Genomic DNA, 18,068 nt, shown 5'->3' on the forward strand with positions numbered 1-18,068 from the left:
CTCCCTCCCGCAGGCGAGCCTCCTCCTCTTCCTGCCCACCCGGGCACCTCGCGTACCGGCTCCCGGCGCGCCGCGGCGCCCATTGGCCGATTTGCTTTAATTGATTTGTTTTGAGCGCCCTCCTGGCTTCCCGCGCGGGCGCCAGGTGCCGGCCGTTTTGCCCCAGGCTTTGTAACAGGCGCAGGCTTTTCCCCTTACCGGCACCCGGGCTGCTCGTCGCCGGCGGCCAGGGCCCCTCCCATGGGTGGGTCGGCCCCTGGGGTCCCCCACCCCCGGTGCGCACCCGGAGCCCAGCGGGGTGGTGAGAGACCGACCCCCGGCCGAGGTCGGCATGGGAGAGCCCCGCGCCCTTCCGTCAGCCCCGGCCAGATCGGGGTGGGGTCGGGGGGTGGGGACCTGCGAAGGCGGTCGCCCAGCCCCTTCGCCCTCCCTCCCGCACGTGCTCGCCCTATTGACACTCCCCGGAACTCCCCGCAGAGAAGACCCTCTCGGGTGAGCTCGGCAGGGGTCAGCTGTGTTCCATGAGGACCAGCGGGCGTTTGAAGCCCACGTGCTTCTCCCATTGGACGAGCGCTGCCTGGCGCGCCGAGAACCTCGGGCTTGGCCAAGGGCACGCCCAGGGGCTCGAATTCTCTTTTTCTCAAGGTTTTTCGTTTGCAGTTACGTTGAACCCCAGTGGTTTCCTTCAGTTCTGGAGAAGACTGTTTTTCCTCGTACTCCTTTCCGCCTACAAAAAGAAAAGGCGGCATTTCAGGAAAAATTCCGCCTTCAGTATGTTTACTGCTGTCCTGTAGTCACGCATGGCTGTTTTGCAATTGCATCTTTACGGAGGAAGGAGGTAAAAAGCAAAACGTAGAAAGACCTGGGAGTTGTTTATTTTGCTTGAGTGATTATTTGGACCTTCCGAATTTTCTTTCATAATTTTCTTTCTATAGTTAATGTTACTCTTCAGTAGCGCCAAGCATAGATGGTGTTTGAGAAAAATTCAAAAGATAAAATAAGAGTTTATTTTGTTGGAATGAATTCCCAAACACAAATCTCGTTTTCAGTTAGAAACTCTGGCCTATTATCATTTTGGCTTGTAGTTCCATAATATACTTAACTATTAAAGGAAAAAAACGGATTCTCAGGTTCTCTCTTTCCCATCCCCTTTTATTTTTCAGTCCAGCGCACAACCACCAGAAGAGAACAAAAGGAAACCAGTTTTGGGAAAACTCGGCACTCTGTTCACGGCAGGAAGGAGAAGGAACACCAGAAACGGGTTAGAGAGTCCCACCAGCTCAAATGCCAAATCAATCTCTCCCAAAGAAGTAACCTCTTCCAAACTCCCCGAAACAGAGACTGAGAAGAGTCAACTTCAGGGCAGCCAACGAAAGCAGACAGACACGTGCGAGGAGGGCTCCCCCCGGAAGAAGTGCCAGGAGCCGGAGGGCCAGCGACCCGAAGGCTGTGTCCAGGCGGCCCCCCCGGACACCGAGCGGTCACCTGGCTCGGGCAGCCGTGCAGCGGAGGCGGCTGTGCAGCAGGGCCATGAAAGTGATTCACCCCAATTAGAACCTCTGGAGGCAGAGGGAGAGACTTTCCCAGATGCCACCACCGCTGCCAAGCAGCTGCATTCCTCACTAGAGAATTCCTCCGGGCAGGAGAACGCTTCGCCCGGCGCTAGCCGCGAGCAGGAGCCAGCTCGGGAAGCGAGGGGCGTGCCGGGCTCGCCCGCCGGGGAGCAGCCGGCCGACTGTGCCGCCCGCGTGTGTGCCCAAGGAGGCTCTCCGGAGCACCAAGACGCGCCGAGCCAGCCCCCCGAGGACGCATCGGCTCCTGCGGGCCACCGTCCCGCTGAGGGCGCAGAGAACCAGGCGGCTTCGGCGCCGGCAAACAGCAAAGCCGACCCCCCGGGGCGAGACTGTCGGCCCCGCGAGCGCGCCCACCCCGCCAAAGTGTTGACTCTGGACATCTACTTGAGTAAGACTGAGGTGGCGCGGGTGGAAGAGGCGGTCGTGATCAGTCCCGGGGCTGAAGATTGCGGCGATTGCGAAGATATGGAGAAGAGGTCGAGCCCCCGAAGGTCGGGGAGGCGGAGGAGGTCGCAGAAATCCACCGACTCCCCCGGTGCTGACCCGCCGCTGCCTGACTGCGCGCCCCGGAATGACGCGGTCTTAGACAACGAGGTGGCGCCAAACGCGGCCGCCGAGAACGGCTCTGCTGAAAAGAAAGTGAAATCTCCGCGGGCGGCCCCCGAAGGGGGCGTTGCCTCTGTTTCCGGCCTAGAGTCCAAGCCCAGCCCCGACCCCAAAGGGCAGCCGCTAGGGGAGTCGGAGCGGAGCAAACAGCCGCCGCCCGCCTCGTCCCCCACCAAGAGGAGGGGTCGGAGCCGCGTTCCGGAGGCCGTGCCCACCTCACCCGCCGGCGGCCCGCGGGCTCCGGCCAACGACTCCCTTCCCAGGAGGGCGTCCAACCCCGGCCCGGCCGCCAAGGAGAGCAGGGAGGAGGCGGCCCGGGTCATCCACCGCAAGCTTATGGTCAAGAGCAGCTCGCTGCTGCCCGAGATCAAGCCCGAGCCCAAGAGGGGGCCGCTCCCCAACCTCTTCGACGGCCGGGGAGAGGGAAGTCGAAGCAAAGAGCTGGGCAGATCGGTCGGAGGTTCTGACGCCGACGGCTTGAAGCCCAGGAACCATTTCGGTGTGGGCAGGTGTACAGTGACCACTACAGTGACCATGTAAGTAACTGCGGGGTTGGGCCGGCGAGCCGCGGTGGCCGCACACGGGCTGGGCAGCCGCTCTGAGGGGCGCAGGTTCTTTGCATTTGTGGAAGAACTGTGTGCATTGGGTTTTCTCCTCGGTGGTGAAATTAAGATAGTGAAGGGCTAGTTAGCACAGTTAAGGTTTAAGAAGATGACCCATTCGGGACCTTAGTTGGATGTTAATTCCTGTTAATATAAGCCTTTTAAGTTCAGTGAATGTGAAAGTGAGATATCTCTGGAGGTTCAGTGTTTACGTAAATAATAGAAGACTGTATGGCTTGACGAACTAATTCTATTTTTTATTCAGAATATGCACCCGCATTCCTGGGTGGGTCATTCTTAAAACACAAATGAATTTGAAAACAGGGAACAAACACTAGTATGTACAGTATACCCAGTAGCTTTGACGTGTCTGAGTTTAAGAGAATTCACAGAACCTTTTATGGAACTTGGTGCATTATTGGCCTAAAACTTTACAAAAAAATCTCTAATACGAGTATCTTGGTTCCCCTTTATAATGTTAGGTAGTTTTGTGATATTTTTGCCACCAGGTCGAAAAGTAATTTTCAATTATTGAAATGAAGAAAGATCAGTGTTTTTACTGGAAGACTATTTGATAAATGAAAGAACACGTTAGAAGGATCAAGCTCAACAGCAGACTGTGACCACTTGCTGTTAAGTTTATTGATTTCTCAAATATTTATTGAGTACCTTCTGTGCATGGTAGTGTGCTAGGAACTATGGGGAAAAAACCACAACTGTGATTCAGTATATGTTGCCTTTGAAAAGTTTATGGCACATTCTGGCACCCAAGATGCTGACAAATCAAATAACTATAAGAGGTGATAATCTGATTAAACTGCCAAATGGATGTTACCATCCCCAAGGCTGGGGATGTGCACAGGAGGAAGAAATCACTGTTGGTGTTTTGGAGGAAATGGGATTGTGCCTTGATGGTGAGTGTGATCTGTATAGGTAGGACAGGGAGGGCACCCTAGAAAACTCTTAAGACCCTCCCCCTTCCCACACTCATCCTTCTCCGTCTCTCAGCACATGTGAAAAGTGAGTATCTTTTTCCTACATTCACACATTTCTTAAAAGAGCTGAGATTTTCAGTGTTATTATTCTTTTTTTTTTTTTTTTTTTTTGGCGGTACGCGAGCCTCTCAGTGTTGTGGCCTCTCCTGTTGCGGAGCACAGGCTCCGGACACGCAGCCTCAGCGGCCATGGCTCACGGGCCGAGCCACTCTGTGGCATGTGGGACCTTCCCGGACCGGGGCACGAACCCGCGTCCCCTGCATCGGCAGGCGGACTCCCAACCACTGCGACTAGGGAAGCCCCTCATTCTTCTTTTATATATATAAATTTATTTATTTTATTTCTGGCTGCATTGGGTCTTTGTTGCGTGCGTGGGCTCTCTCCAGTTGTGGCGAGCGGGTGCCTCCCACTGCAGTGGCCTCACCTGTTGCAGAGCACGGGCTCCAGGCATGCGGACTTCAGTAGCTGTGCACGTGGGCTCAGCAGTTGTGGCGCACGGGCCCAGTTGCTCCACGGCAAATGGGATCCTCCCGGACCAGGTCTCGAACCCCTGTCCCCTGCATTGGCAGGTGGATTCTCAACCACTGCTCCACCAGGGAAGTCCACAGCGTTATCATTCTTAAACTGAATGGATTCATTCTATTTGAATTCTTGGATAAGTAAGCTTAAGAGTAGGCAGTCCGCTTGGTAAACACTGGGGAGGAAATCCTGCTTAATGAATAACTTGAGCTACCTCACCAGCTGCCAACCTGGAGAACTTTGATTGAGTCAGCAATTTATTCTGCAACAGCAGCATCGGAGAAATAACCTGAGTGAATGATGCCCATTATTTGTAGAAGGCCGGTGTGACTGAACATTCAGACCTCCTAAGTGTGAGCCTTAGAGAAACTATGCTGTGTACCTGATTAAGGGTGCTTCCCCTGTCTTCCAGTCAGGATACAGCAGTGGAAAAACCAGAAATGTTACACCGTTAAGGGATAGGGTAAACAAACCAAGCAATCTACACCATTAAGGGATAGGGTAAACAAACCAAGCAATCTTGCAATGAAACTCTTCTTCATGTGCTGTTTCCTGTGACAGAACTAAACCAAAGGTCTTTTTCTAAGGAGTGATTATTTCCTATCTAAAATTTTCCTTTGCCAGAGGCTCAGTTTAATTCTGTTTTGCGCATGGCCTTGCACTTGGTGAATCGGCAAACTATTGGAATGGAGAATTAATAATTCTTTCTCATCCTTTGACCCATTTATGTTTGATGGATTTTTTTCAGACCCTTTAGTTTTTCCTGATTGTTTTCAACTGGAGATGTTATGCGGATTATTTCTAAAAACAACTTGAATCTAAAATTTTATAGTTAAAACCATTTTATATTCCCCAAAAAATAATCACTGTGAAGCAGCATGTTTTTTGATGCTGTTAGAGAAATTATATCTTCAGTTCTACCGAGTATTGAATGTTGAGATTCTTAAAATGGTATGTTTAGAATACGGAGAATTTTCTTCTCATATTATAGCCATGGCTCCTTAGACTCCAGGATATTTTCCCTTCTCACATCTTAATGAAGGCATTACAATGTGAGTTATAGGAGTCTTCCTTTTAATCAGTTTGAACCAGGTTAATTGTAGTGACTCTCTGTAGCAGAAGTTAATAGCACAGAAAGTTTGGTTGTAAAAGGTATTTTGATCTTGGTGTAAATCTTTAACGTGCAGATAGATGTGTGTGTCCTGTCCTTAAGGTAGCTTATTGGCTAACCTGGAGCATTTTCCATTTACATCATAAGATCTACTTTGATGTTTGACTGTTCCTTGAGCTGATTAGTGAGAATTTTTTAAATGTATATTCCCTGCTATGTGAACATCCCTCATTAACTGATAGCATTTGTAAGTTCTCTTATTTCTAATCATCTCACTGGCTTTAGAATTTAATCTTTAAGGAAGTGCTTGTAAGTTAATTTTGCTTTTAAATTTCAGATAAGGGCTCACCGTGAGGGAGCTTAGATATCTTAAGGAGATATTGGGGAAAGCAATGCCGAGGAGAAATTCATGAGAATATATCAAATATAGTATTTAAATAAAAAATTTAAAAATGAACATCTAATTCTTAATGCTGTATTTGGGAAGGACATCTCAAGTCTTCTCAGTCTAATCATTTTCTCCAGAAGAATAAAGTGTCTTCGTCCAAGGTCCTACTGCCTGTTCCTTCAAAAGGCTCCTCAGGCCCAGCCTTCTTGAAGGCCAGTGAGTCCATGCAGGAGAGAGTGTGAGATGTTAATGCTTCCCTACTTTGTGTTCTCATTATCAAGGTGGCCTCTAAAGTATGATTATCTTATAGCTCTCTTGATAATTTATTGACTCCTTGGATCATAAAGCTGGAAAGAACCAGAGGCGGTCATTGAGGCGAATCTAGTCTGATCCTGTCTGGGGAAGCAGAATAGTAGAGTTGTTGGGAGCATGGCATCTGAAACCAGAACACCTGGCTTCTGTCACTTACTAGCTGTGTGACTTCAGGCAAAGTACTTATCTTCTCTAGACCCCAACTTCCTCATCTTAAAAGAGAATGTGTAAAATTGTACATGAGGCAAGCCATAGAAAGTGCTTGACGATCAGTGAATGTTAGTGGGTGTTATCTCTTACACTTTATAAACCACTAGACTAATGATTTAGACATTTTTGTTTTTAGCTTTGGAGTCTGTTCTTCTTGGAAAGCTTATATAAAAGTGATACATAAAACATAAGTAGGAGTGATTCTGGTTGAAAGGAGGGTGGTTGGCCAACAGTTCCATCCCCCAGTTTCTACTGTCCCCTGTTGCAGCCCTTGAAGAGAACCACAGGATATCTTCAATGATAACATGTATGTGTGTGAACCAGTACACACACATGTTCTAAACTAACTAGTTTTTTGTTTCTTTTTACAGGTAGAGAAGGTAGAGTTTAGAGAGTTAAGGTAGCTTGACCAAGTTCACACAGATAATTGGTATAAGAGCTGGGACCAGAGCCAGAGGACATTTTTTTCCTCAGAAAGAAAACTGTGTACATTCAAAGACTTAAAATTTCCATTAGCGGGCAGTTACACCCAAGAAAGGTGAGAAAGAAGGGAGACTCTCTTTGCCCCCAGAATGGTGGCAAAACCAACAACTGAATAATTGATAAGTAAATTGTGGTACATCTATATGATGGATTTTTATGCAGACATTATGAAGACTTTTCAAATTTTTTACTAACTTGAAAAATGTTAAAAATGTTAAATATAAGGTTAAATCTCTTTTTTTTAAGGCAAGATACCAAACTCTATTAACAGACCAATCTCAATTCTATTGAAAATATTTCCCTATGCATACAGAAAAGATGGGAAGTGTACTAGAATGTTGACAGGGATAGTGTTTGAGTGGTAGGATTATGAGTGGTTTTTTGTCTTTATATTTTCTAAACGTTCTATAGTGAACACACTTGTATAGTCAGAGAAAAATTTTATGGGGGAAGGATGAAGGGAATAAACTATCCAAAGAGGTAAATAATAGATAAATATTTTTTATAATCTCGCTTTTGAGATAATGTAAAAAAAGTTATAAAACAATACACAATTGATTTTTGGGGAAATCATTCACATATTTAAAGTATGGGAGTGCATGAAGTATTTAAATTGGTTCTAATGTTCTTCAGTCCCAACTCTAGTGCTAAGCACTGTACTTATCTACTAGGTACATGATAAACTTATTAGAAAACTTGTTACCCTCTCACCTCTTGCCTTTCTTAGCTATATAATTTTTCATCCCTCATATGGAAGCGAAACATCCATTAAAGGTAATTGATAGTATGTTTAGAATTGTTTAAAAATAGTTTCATTAAAAATGTTACCTATCAGAAAGATAGTGGCTTTTCACAGTTTTGTAATAAATTGGTATGTTCACTTTAAAACCCAGGTTAATAACTTTATCATGCTGCTTTATTCTTGCAGCCCTGCCAAGCCCAAACATGTGGAACTAAATCTTAAAACCCCTAAGAATCTTGGCAGTTTGGGAAATGGGCATAATCCATTTAGCCAGCCAGTTCACAAAGGAAACACTGCCACCAAAATCTCCTTATTTGAAAACAAGCGGGCAAACAATAGCCCAAGACACACTGACATTCGAGGTGCGAGGAACACTCCTGCCTCTAATAAAACATTTGTCGAGAGGGCACAGCTGAATTTAGCCAAAAAAGCCAAGGAAATGGAGCAGCCTGAAAAGAAGGTGATGCCAAATAATCACCAGAATGGTGTGCTGGGGAAGAAAACCTCTGCAGAAGCCAAAGTTACTGTTCCTGAGGCGGAGACTCCTGGTTCTCAGCTTAACCTAGGTGATAAGGTAGATGGGCAAACAGATGCTGGCTGCCCTTCTGAACCAGTGGTTACTGCTCTGACTCCTGTTAAGGACCACGAGCTCTTAGGGGAGGACGACTCAAAGGCTGCTGACAGCAAAAGACTTGAACGTGAAAATATGACTGATACAGCACAAGACAGTCCTGCCATTCTTGAGGCCAAAGATTCACCTCCAACAGCCATACCAAAGCCACAGGATGGATTTTCTGACTCACAGCACCCAGCTGGGTCATCTCATGGGCCTTCTCTTTCACTGGCTGCCCCCATTCCTGTGGATGATCCCAAAGACATGTGTGCTCAAGCTCCTGTAAGCAGTTTTCCGTGCACTGATCTAAGAGTGTCAGAAAACCATAATGGATGTACTCTGCCTGTGTCTCATCAGAATAATGAGAAGTTGTCCTCCTCCAGACTTGCAGGAGGAGGAGGGGGAGAAAGAAGCCCTCCTTTGTCCCCAGAGCACAGCCTGGCAGCTATGGGAAATGAGTGTCCATCCAAGGTCCTTGTCCAGGTCAGGTCCTTCGTGCTCCCTGTGGAGAACACCAAGGATGTCCGCTCTCGGATCATCTCAGATAGCTCTGAAGTTAGAGAAGCACAGTTGCCAAGCTGTCACAATAATGAACTTGAAGTGGTTTCCGTTGCAAGTCGTACTCCCCAGAAAGAGGAAGTACAGGGCAATAAGAGCACATCACCCAAACATATTCATCGCACAGAGGAACATGTAGCAAAATCTGGCGCACAAGTCATGCCGCCCGAATCAGAAAAAACTCTGCCTATTCAGGGCAGCGGAAAACCCCTGAAGACTGAATCCAGCACCACCAACTACCCTGGCAACAGAAATCATTTAGAAACCCCTCAAAGACCCAATCAAAATGGCCAGGACAGTCCTGCCAGCCTTTTGAACATTTCTGCTGGTAGTGATGATAGTGTATTAGATTCTTCTTCTGATATGGAAAAATTCACTGAGATTATAAAAAAGATGGACAGCGCAGTTTGTGTGCCCCAGAAGAAAAAGAAGGCCAGGATGCCAAACTCCCCTGCCCCTCACTTCGTCATGCCTCCTATTCATGAGGACAATTTAGAAAAGGTGTTTGATCCCAACATGTTTACCTTTGGTTTGGGTAAGAAAAAGGAAGGCCAGCCAGAAATGTCACCGGCTTTACATTTGATGCAGAATCTTGACACCAAATCCAAACTGAGACCGAAACGTTCATCCACGGAACAGAGTGTCCTTTTCAAGTCCTTGCAAACTCACACTAATGGGAAAGGTGAGCCTCTGGCGGCTCCAGAAGTAAATGACAAGGAGAGCAGGGATGTCACAAACGGTGGAGTCAAGAGATCGAGGCTAGAAAAAAGTGCACTTTTCTCAAGCATGTTATCTTCTTTACCACAAGACAAAATCTTTTCTCCCTCTGTAACATCAGTCAATACCATGACCACATCTTTCGACACCGCTCACAACAGTTCTCTTTCTCGGCCTTCCGTGTTACAGCCCCTGGCTGAGGGTGCCCCACCCTGTGGTTCAGAGAAAGAACAGCCAAGTCTGCCGCCCAGCAACATAAAGGTCTTCAATTTCAACTCGTCAGATACGTCTCATTCGGAATTGGAAAGTCCGAGCTCCGTGGAAAAGTACCTGCAAAAAGAGGAAACCGGAAAAGATCTGGATTCACGAAGCAACCTACCCATGCCAAAAACTACATTTTCTGAATTTTCAAAACTGAAGAACAGTGGTGATGTGGATGAGGCTAATCATATTGAAAGTGTTCTTAAATCGAACTTGCTGAGCTGTGGAAGCAGTGACACAGACTTCCCCTGTCTTTTCAAATCCACCCAGTTTGACCCAAGCATTTCTTTTTCTGGAATGTCATTATCAGATACAACAGTAAGTAGCAACATAGTATTATTTATGTGGGGTTTTTTTAAGTCAGAGGAGAAGGGGATGATGAACAATTCATGTTATTTGTTTAAAAATGGTTATGTTTGGGCCTCCCTGGTGGCGCAGTGGTTGAGAGTCCGCCTGCCGATGCAGGGGATACGGGTTCGTGCCCCGGTCTGGGAGGATCCCACATGCCGCGGAGCGGCTGGGCCCGTGAGCCGTGGCCGCTGGGCCTGCGCGTCTAGAGCCTGTGCTCCGCAACGGGAGAGGCCACAGCAGTGAGAGGCCCACATACCGCAAAAAGAAAAAAAAAAAAAAAAAAAAAAAATGGTTATGTTTGTGTCTGATAGTTTTTTATTCATTCATCACATATTTGAAAACCTACTATGTACAAGGGATTTTAGAGTCCAAGAGAAAAGGTACTCGGATTCTGTTCTCAAGGCATTTGTAGTCCAGCAAGGAAAATAAGCTACAAATATTTTAGGGCACTTGTGAATTTATGTGTTGTATTGTGAAAGGTGTAGATAAGGTACCTTGAGAGCTCAGAGATGGACAAGGTGTTTTTTCTTCCCTAGTTCCGTGTAAAAATACTCAGTACTATACCTAGAATTTTGAACATTTATGAAGCAGCTTCCTTTATCTGGAAAAGCCTCCACCGAGGAATCTTGTTCCTAACCGTTTCTCTTGTACTTTGAGATTCACTCTTTCTTCCCCTTAGTAGCAATAAATGTTTATCCCACATGGTTGATAAAGTGTTTTCTCTTTATCTGGAACTAGTTTTCATTAGGGAAATATTATTTTCCTGCAAAGCTGTTGGGGAGTAAAGAATTTGGTCTACATTGGCACTTTCCTGTAACAGAGTAGAAAGGATGGCAAAATACCATTTTGAGAAACAGTTAAGATTTCTGCATCTTCTTTTTTTTTTTTTTTTTTTTTTTGGCGGTACACGAGCCTCTTACTGTTGTGGCCTCTCCCGTTGCGGAGCTGTGCTCCAGACGCGCAGGCCCAGCGGCTATGGCTCAGGGGCCCAGCCGCTCCGTGGCATGTGGGATCTTCCCGGACTGGGGCACGAACCCGCGTCCCCTGCGTCGGCAGGCAGACCCTCAACCACTGCGCCACCAGGGAAGCCCCTCTCCATCTTCTTTTATCTGACTGCTAGAAGTTGTTTTCTTTACTCAGTTTTTGATGTGAATTTGTGGCTTTCCATTACCAAGCTTGATACTCAAGTTGAAAGAAGGAGGCAGATAAGGTTTAGAGCTCAGCTCTGCTAAGCCCAGAAACAGGACTGGGCCTCTGTATTACTGTTGCCCATCCTGTGGGTAGTCCTGTTACCGGACTACCTGGCAAGTGTAGATCAACATCCAACACAGTTTATCCAGGCAGAAAATATCTTGCCCCCTTCCTCATTTGTACAGGGCACTGCCCCATGTTTGAATTTGTTGTATTAGCTTTTGCTACAAGCCTATCATGGAATACAATTCTGGAAGCGCTTTCAAAATGTATAGTTGGATTTCCAGCAGAGGCTCAGATCTCTTTGCTCAAAGGATCTCTCTCTCTCTCTCTCTCTCTCTCTCTCTCTCTCTCTCTCTCTCTCTCTCTCTCTCTAAAAATTATTGAGGACCCCAAAGAGTTTTTGTTGATATGGGTTATGCCTATTGGCATCTATTATATTAGAAATTAATACTGAGAAAAATTAGAACATACAAATGTACATTCCTGTAGCCATCAGAGCAATGATGTCATCACATGTCATGGACCCTCTGGAAAATTCCACACTACACCTGTGAGAGAAAGAAAGTGAAAAAAACAAATAACCTCTTCTTATTATGAAAATGGTTTTGACCTAATGGACTCCCTGTGGGATTATTGGGGACCCTCCAGGGACCCCTGGATTTCACTTTGAGAACCACTGCTGTAAACAGATAAAACTGAATCAGCCTATAGCACTTAGAAATCCTAAGATTTTTGAGTATTTCTCTGAAGCACAAAATTGACACTGGCCCACTTCTCATTCATTACAGCATTATTCTCTCTTTTTAATCATTCTTAGATTACCTCTCTTATTTGACAACGAGTCTGACAACAGAATATACAGTTTCCCTATGGAGTCCCTTGAAAAACCCAATCAAATGAAGTAAAAAGGAGAAACAAAGTACTTTATACTTTCTCTAGCCCTTTTTATGATTAAAAAAATTTTTTGTTGTTGTTTTTCTTTATGCCTTGGGCTTTGTTGACTATATAACTATTCTCCCTTTAATGTCTTACCTGAATTTTATTTAAATATGAGGCTTTTTCTTTAGCTTGTCTTCTTGAAATGTGCATATATAAATAAGCATATGGCATTTTAATCTGTAATAATGCTCTACTGAGGCCCTTCCTATGGTCTTTCAGGCATATTCCACCCTGGTGTGATGCAAGAGCGGTCAGATCAAAGGCAGTTCTTAGAATAGGCATCCTGTTCAGCAGTGAAAGTAGTCCATGTTTTATAATATTTTTACATGTGTAATTACTATTTTTATTATCTTAGGCATTTCTGGTTTTACTGGTCAGATGGTCTTGAAAATGATTAGTTTTGGAGCCATATAAAAATATATTTTTATATGGGATTAAAGTAACCATGTGCAATGTACATTGTGAAATATACTATAAACACTTTATTTAGACTAGTTATGTGATGAAAAAACAGTAATTATAGATTCAGATAAGATATGTATATGAACACATAAAATGGATTCAGCTCATTCTAGATATGTGATTAATCCATTAGAATTTCTCTGTTTATTTGAAATTTTACTGAGATTGTTTGAATTGTAATCAAGATCTTAGCTGAGTTCTTGTTCTGTGAACTGATGTAAAACATGGGTCTGACTCTTGTGCCCTGAATTTTCCAGATAGGTGGAAGTATCCTAGGCATTTAAATGAGCAGAAATTGAAATGTCAATTATGGTTGGGGGGGGGAAGCCCTTATTTTAATAGAGTCAAAGAGAGTTAGTTTTGTTTTCTTTTTTAAATTTTTATTTATTTATTTATTTTTATTTTTGGCTGCTTTGGGTCTTTGTTGCTTTGCGCAGGCTGTTCTTCGTTGGGGTTCCCGGGCTTCTCATTGCAGTGGCTTCTCTTGTTGCAGAGTACGGGTTCTAGGTGCGCAGGCTTCAGTAGTTGTGGCACTCGGGCTCAGTAGTTGTGGCTCGTGGGCTCTAGAGCGCAGGCTCAGTAGTTGTGGCACACGGGCTTAGTTGCTCTGCGGCATGTAGGATCTTCCTGGACCAGGGCTCGAACCCGTGTCCTCTGCACTGGCAGGCAGATTCTTAACCACTGAGCCATCAGCGAAGTCCCGTCAAAGAGAGTTTTAAGACAACTTTGGCATAGATCAAGGTAGACATGTTTCCAAATTGACAAATATGAGGCAAATACGATCTTAAAGGATCATGAGAGGAGAAAAGAGGACCTTACCTAAAGTTTAATTATTTGTTGTGTTTTTGTTCATCTCATTACAGACACTTAAAGGAAGTGTCCAGAATAAAATCAATCCCCGACCTGGAAAGGTAAGATTATTTTCTATTCCTAGTCTAGACTTCATTTTGATCTGTTAAAGTGCAGTAAAACGTGCTACCACTCTCACTTTCTTTAGGTGGTGATATACGGTGAACCCGGCGTCTCAGAGGAGTGCATTCAAGTGTTCAGTGACATTGAGGATTGCAGCTCTTGGAGCCTCTCTCCCGTGATACTCATGAAAGTTGTGAGAGGATGGTAAGAGTGACACTTTGTGTTTCTGACTTGGAGGGTGTGTGTTTCACATTTTTAATTACCCTTCTGGTCATTAGTACTTATTTTAAATTATGCCCTTAGCAATGTAAAGGGCAGACAATACTAGTCATAGTGAATACTAAAAGAAATACATGTCTAAGAAATATGGTTTATAATGTTATTTCTGAATGATGCATGTTGTCAGAAAAATCAGAAAAGTGCAGCAGTATAAGTTTCTTTTTCCCACATAATGTTGGTTTGGACTAATGAGCACCAGAGTCCATAATATACTTTTGGTTTTTGAATTTTCAATGAGGTTGATAAGAATTGCACTACTCATGTTGATAGGTCATAGTCATGTTGATAGAATTTTTAAAATTCTATAAGAAAAAACATCTCTGCTAACTTTTTTAATGACAGTTCAGTGAAGGACTAATCTAAATTTTATTTTCTAACTTTTTGACAGCAGATAGTTTTTATTAAGTAAAGAAACCGTGAAACAATTATATTACCAGCTTAATTGCTTCGAGGAAATACACAGGAAATTGAATAAAGTAAAGTGGTTTTTAAAAAAATCACTTACCTGGCATAAATACTTATCTTTAGTACCTATTTATAAACTTGTTTAAAATAAAGAGTGTAGGACATTTATGGTTTACAAAATTATTAAGCTTTTCTTTACGTCTCCATTTGATTAAATATGCAGCATCTTTCCTCTTAGGTTTTAGATATTTTAATATATTTTTCTGTATATTCAACATATTCATTAGAAAAATACAATTAGCTTTTGTTCTTAAATTTGAAAACTGAACGTTATAATTTTGTTTTTAATGAATAGTGATTCTTCAACTTTTGTTGACTTCTCTCTTAAGACCAGCACTGTCATATATTGTCATGAGGTTTTTCTTTAGTGTTTGGATGTTGTTGGGAAGAATACTTTAAAAATGCTTTCTGGGTCACTAAAGTTAAAGTATTACATAGTATATCTGAAAGTTGCTAAGAGAGTAGATCTTAAAAGTTCTCATCACTAGAAAAAAAATTGTAACTGTGAGGTGGTGGATGTTAACTAAACTTATTATGATGATCATTTCGTAATATATACATAGATCAGATCATCATGTTGTACAGCTTAAACTAATACAATGTTATATGTCAATTAGATCTCAATAAAACTGGAAAAAATGCTTTCCATTAACATGCATGTAGTAGTCCTTTGTATCAATATATCCATTGATATGGTTTTAATATATAAGTTAAAATCCTTCAAGAGAAGTGTTTTTTACATACATAAAAAGAAAAAATATGTCCATTTATCTGACATATTACTAAGTCTCCACCAACTGGCAATTCTGTGAAACTTTAGTAGCTCTATAATGTTCATACTGATAGTCAAAAGTTCTCTAAAATCCTGATAAAATTCTTCAGTTATCAGAACTTAATTATGCCCACTGAAGTTTTAGTTTTAGGGAGAGTTTATGCTGTTTTAATTGCTAGAGAATTGGCCACTAATATATGGTGTATATATATGACTATTGGCCAGAATATTTGCATATTCAAAATCTCTCACCAAGACTGGCTAATAGTTTTGCTATGTTTTATTCTTAGCTGGATTTTGTATGAGAAACCAAATTTTGAAGGACACTCCATCCCCTTAGAAGAGGGAGAATTGGAACTGTCTGGTCCCTGGGGTATAGAAGATAGTTTGGAAAGAAACGATGACGAGGCGGAGTCGGCTAAGCCTGTGGTGATTGGTTCAATCAGACTTGTGGTCCAGGTAGGTAAAATCAGTAAGGTTTTAATAAAGGCAAACTGGATTTCATCCATTCTTTCAGCAGATGTTTATTGAATGCCGGGTATAGTTCTTTTGAGAGAGAGTTTCATTTTATGATAAAAGTGGGACAAATATGTGGTGTTTTATGGATGTATTTTCTGTATTTTAAACATTTGTACATGTTAAATGAATTAGAACTGAGAAACATTCTAATTGGTTAGTCATCTTTTTCACAATAAATCCTGAAGGTAAATTTCTCATTCCGGCCCCCCATTCCCATCTGCAAATGTATTTTACTTAATAACTTAGTTTTGATGAGTTCCATATGAACAGATTTTTCTTTTTTAAAAAATGAATTTATTTATTTATTTTTGGCTACGTTGGGTCTTCATTGCTGCGTGCAGGCTTTCTCTAGTTGCAGAGAGCGGGGGCTACTCTTTGTTGCGGTGCATGGGCTTCTCATCGCGGTGGCTTCTCATGTTGCGGAGCACGGGCTCTAGGTGCGCAGGCTTCAGTAGTTGTGGCACGTGGGTACAGTAGTTGTGGCTTGCGGGCTCTAGAGCACAGGCTCAATAGTTGTGGTGCACGGGCTTAGTTGTTCCGCGGCATGTGGGATCTTCCCGGGTTCCCTGCATTGGCAGGTGGATTCTTAACCACTGTGCCACCAGGGAAGTCCTGAACAGATTTTTCTTTTCTTTTCTTTTTTTTAAAAAATGTATTTATTATTTATTTATTTTTGGCTGCATTCAGTCTTCGTTGCTGTGTGCGGGCTTCCTTTTTTTAGTTGAGGCGAACGGGGGGCTACTCTTCGTTGTGGTGCGCAGGCCTCTCATTGAGGTGGCTTCTCTTGTTGAGGAGCACGGGCCAGATTTTTCTTTTACTTAGTTTTTTGGTTGCTGTGCGAGTTCTTATTACCTTGAGTGGCTTACAGGAGTTCTGTTTTGGAAAAATAAATAATCCAAAGATAATTCAGTTGATCAACTCTGGCATTTCATGTGGGTTTTTAGAAAAATAGGTATTTAAGGCCACTTTACGGATTGGGTAAAAATTTCTTGGTCCCTTATTCGTTGTTGAGGAACTTGTATCAGTTCTTCATGGTTCTTGGGATTTGATGATTCTTTACCTTTAAAAATGTAAAAGGTATCTTCCAAGTGAAAAAACTCCATTTGTGTACTAGACATGGGTGTTGGGGTACAATAGGGAAAAAAGCCATGTTCCAAAATGAGAATGAGTAAGAATGACTAACAGCTTTTGGCGGAGGAAAAAGTCACCTGTTTCCTGGGTCAACATTTCTGAGTGACTTAGATGGTAATATTGGTATTCTAAACGATTTGTCTCTTACTAGTTTTAAGTACATAATGTGATGAACCTTATGTAAGACACGAGAAACACCATTTTAAAATGTCATAGTGGGATAATTTACCTGCATTTTTTATTTATTACTCAAATAGTATTGGTAATAAAACAATATTTTAAACTATCATCCAAAATCCCATCTCTCATGAAGTGTCCTCCCTTCATTTTTCTGAATTCTCTACTCTTTCTTGGCCATATTATAATCTGCTTTTTCTATAGTTGTAATCATAATACAGGTACAGTGTTGTTTTCCTTTAAAACTGTGATTCTCAATCCTTTTTTTCTCTCTCCATACCACTTTCCTGAAGGTTACACTCCCGTTTGTAACATCTCTCAATGATTTGCAACTTGGGGAGATATTAGGATCTGGTGGGGTGGGGATTTAGGGATCCAGGAAGGTGGGCTAAGGGAAATGAAGCACATTGGTAAAGAGGCCTTCTGTTTCCCCTGATAATAGCAGACCTAAGGCGAATTAATGCTTTTCATGTTATTACATGGTTTGGGGTTTAACTGAGCATCATATTCCATTGATACGATGCGCTATCATTTATTTTACCTTTCTTCTTACTGTGGGACTTAGGGAAAAACTTACCTTAAATAATACTGCATGAACATTTTTGTGCATTTAATAATGTATACATTTTCTGATTTATTTCCTTGGGGTAAGTTTTTCTGAATGGTATCATGTTAAAGAGAAGGAATACTTTTATGGCTCCTAATGTGTGATGAATTGTAACTTTTTACAGATTGTGTTTATGGTTTCTTGACACATAAACATACATCACAACGTTTATTCAAGGGGGTCACCTTTCCAGTTCACTAGATTTGTTCCTTTTGTTAATGTTTGAAAGAGCTGCCCCTAAACTGACCCAAGTGTTAACCATTTTTTCTGTACCTCAGTTCACCTTGCTGTGCAACACAGAAGAGGTTCAAAAAACATTCGATCAGGGCTCAGGCACTCAGCCAAGAGAGGCCTTTTGTAGAGTGTTTGATGGACATGCAGTGCATGGAATAGTGACTAAAGTGTAGAGATTTAAGTCACCATAAACGTGTGCCTTTGCCTTTATGACTTAGACCAAGCCGACATCATAGTCAAGGAGAGTTACTGCAGGGGGCTTATGGGCACAAAACAGCTGAGGAAGATTCCAAGTGCAACCACTCTATAAACCAGTATCCCTGGACATGGACGGT

At 42.9% G+C, this 18,068-nt stretch overlaps 1 protein-coding gene across 1 annotated transcript in view; it reads left to right on the plus strand.

Moving 5' to 3' along the window:
* Positions 1 to 502: 502 nt before the first annotated feature.
* The window catches only part of CRYBG1 (crystallin beta-gamma domain containing 1), a 60,793-nt gene continuing 43,227 nt past the window's right edge, over positions 503 to 18,068 (plus strand). The window contains exons 1-6 of the mRNA XM_081250986.1: positions 503 to 838; positions 1,164 to 2,716; positions 7,729 to 10,009; positions 13,501 to 13,548; positions 13,635 to 13,753; positions 15,356 to 15,524. Coding sequence (XP_081107112.1) covers positions 2,040 to 2,716; positions 7,729 to 10,009; positions 13,501 to 13,548; positions 13,635 to 13,753; positions 15,356 to 15,524 — 3,294 coding nt within the window. The 5' untranslated portion in view covers positions 503 to 838; positions 1,164 to 2,039. The remainder of the gene's footprint in view (positions 839 to 1,163; positions 2,717 to 7,728; positions 10,010 to 13,500; positions 13,549 to 13,634; positions 13,754 to 15,355; positions 15,525 to 18,068) is intronic.

The sequence above is a fragment of the Mesoplodon bidens genome, assembly GCF_964165515.1.
Source record: "Mesoplodon bidens genome assembly, chromosome: 12".
NCBI classification, from domain to species: Eukaryota; Metazoa; Chordata; class Mammalia; order Artiodactyla; family Ziphiidae; genus Mesoplodon; species Mesoplodon bidens.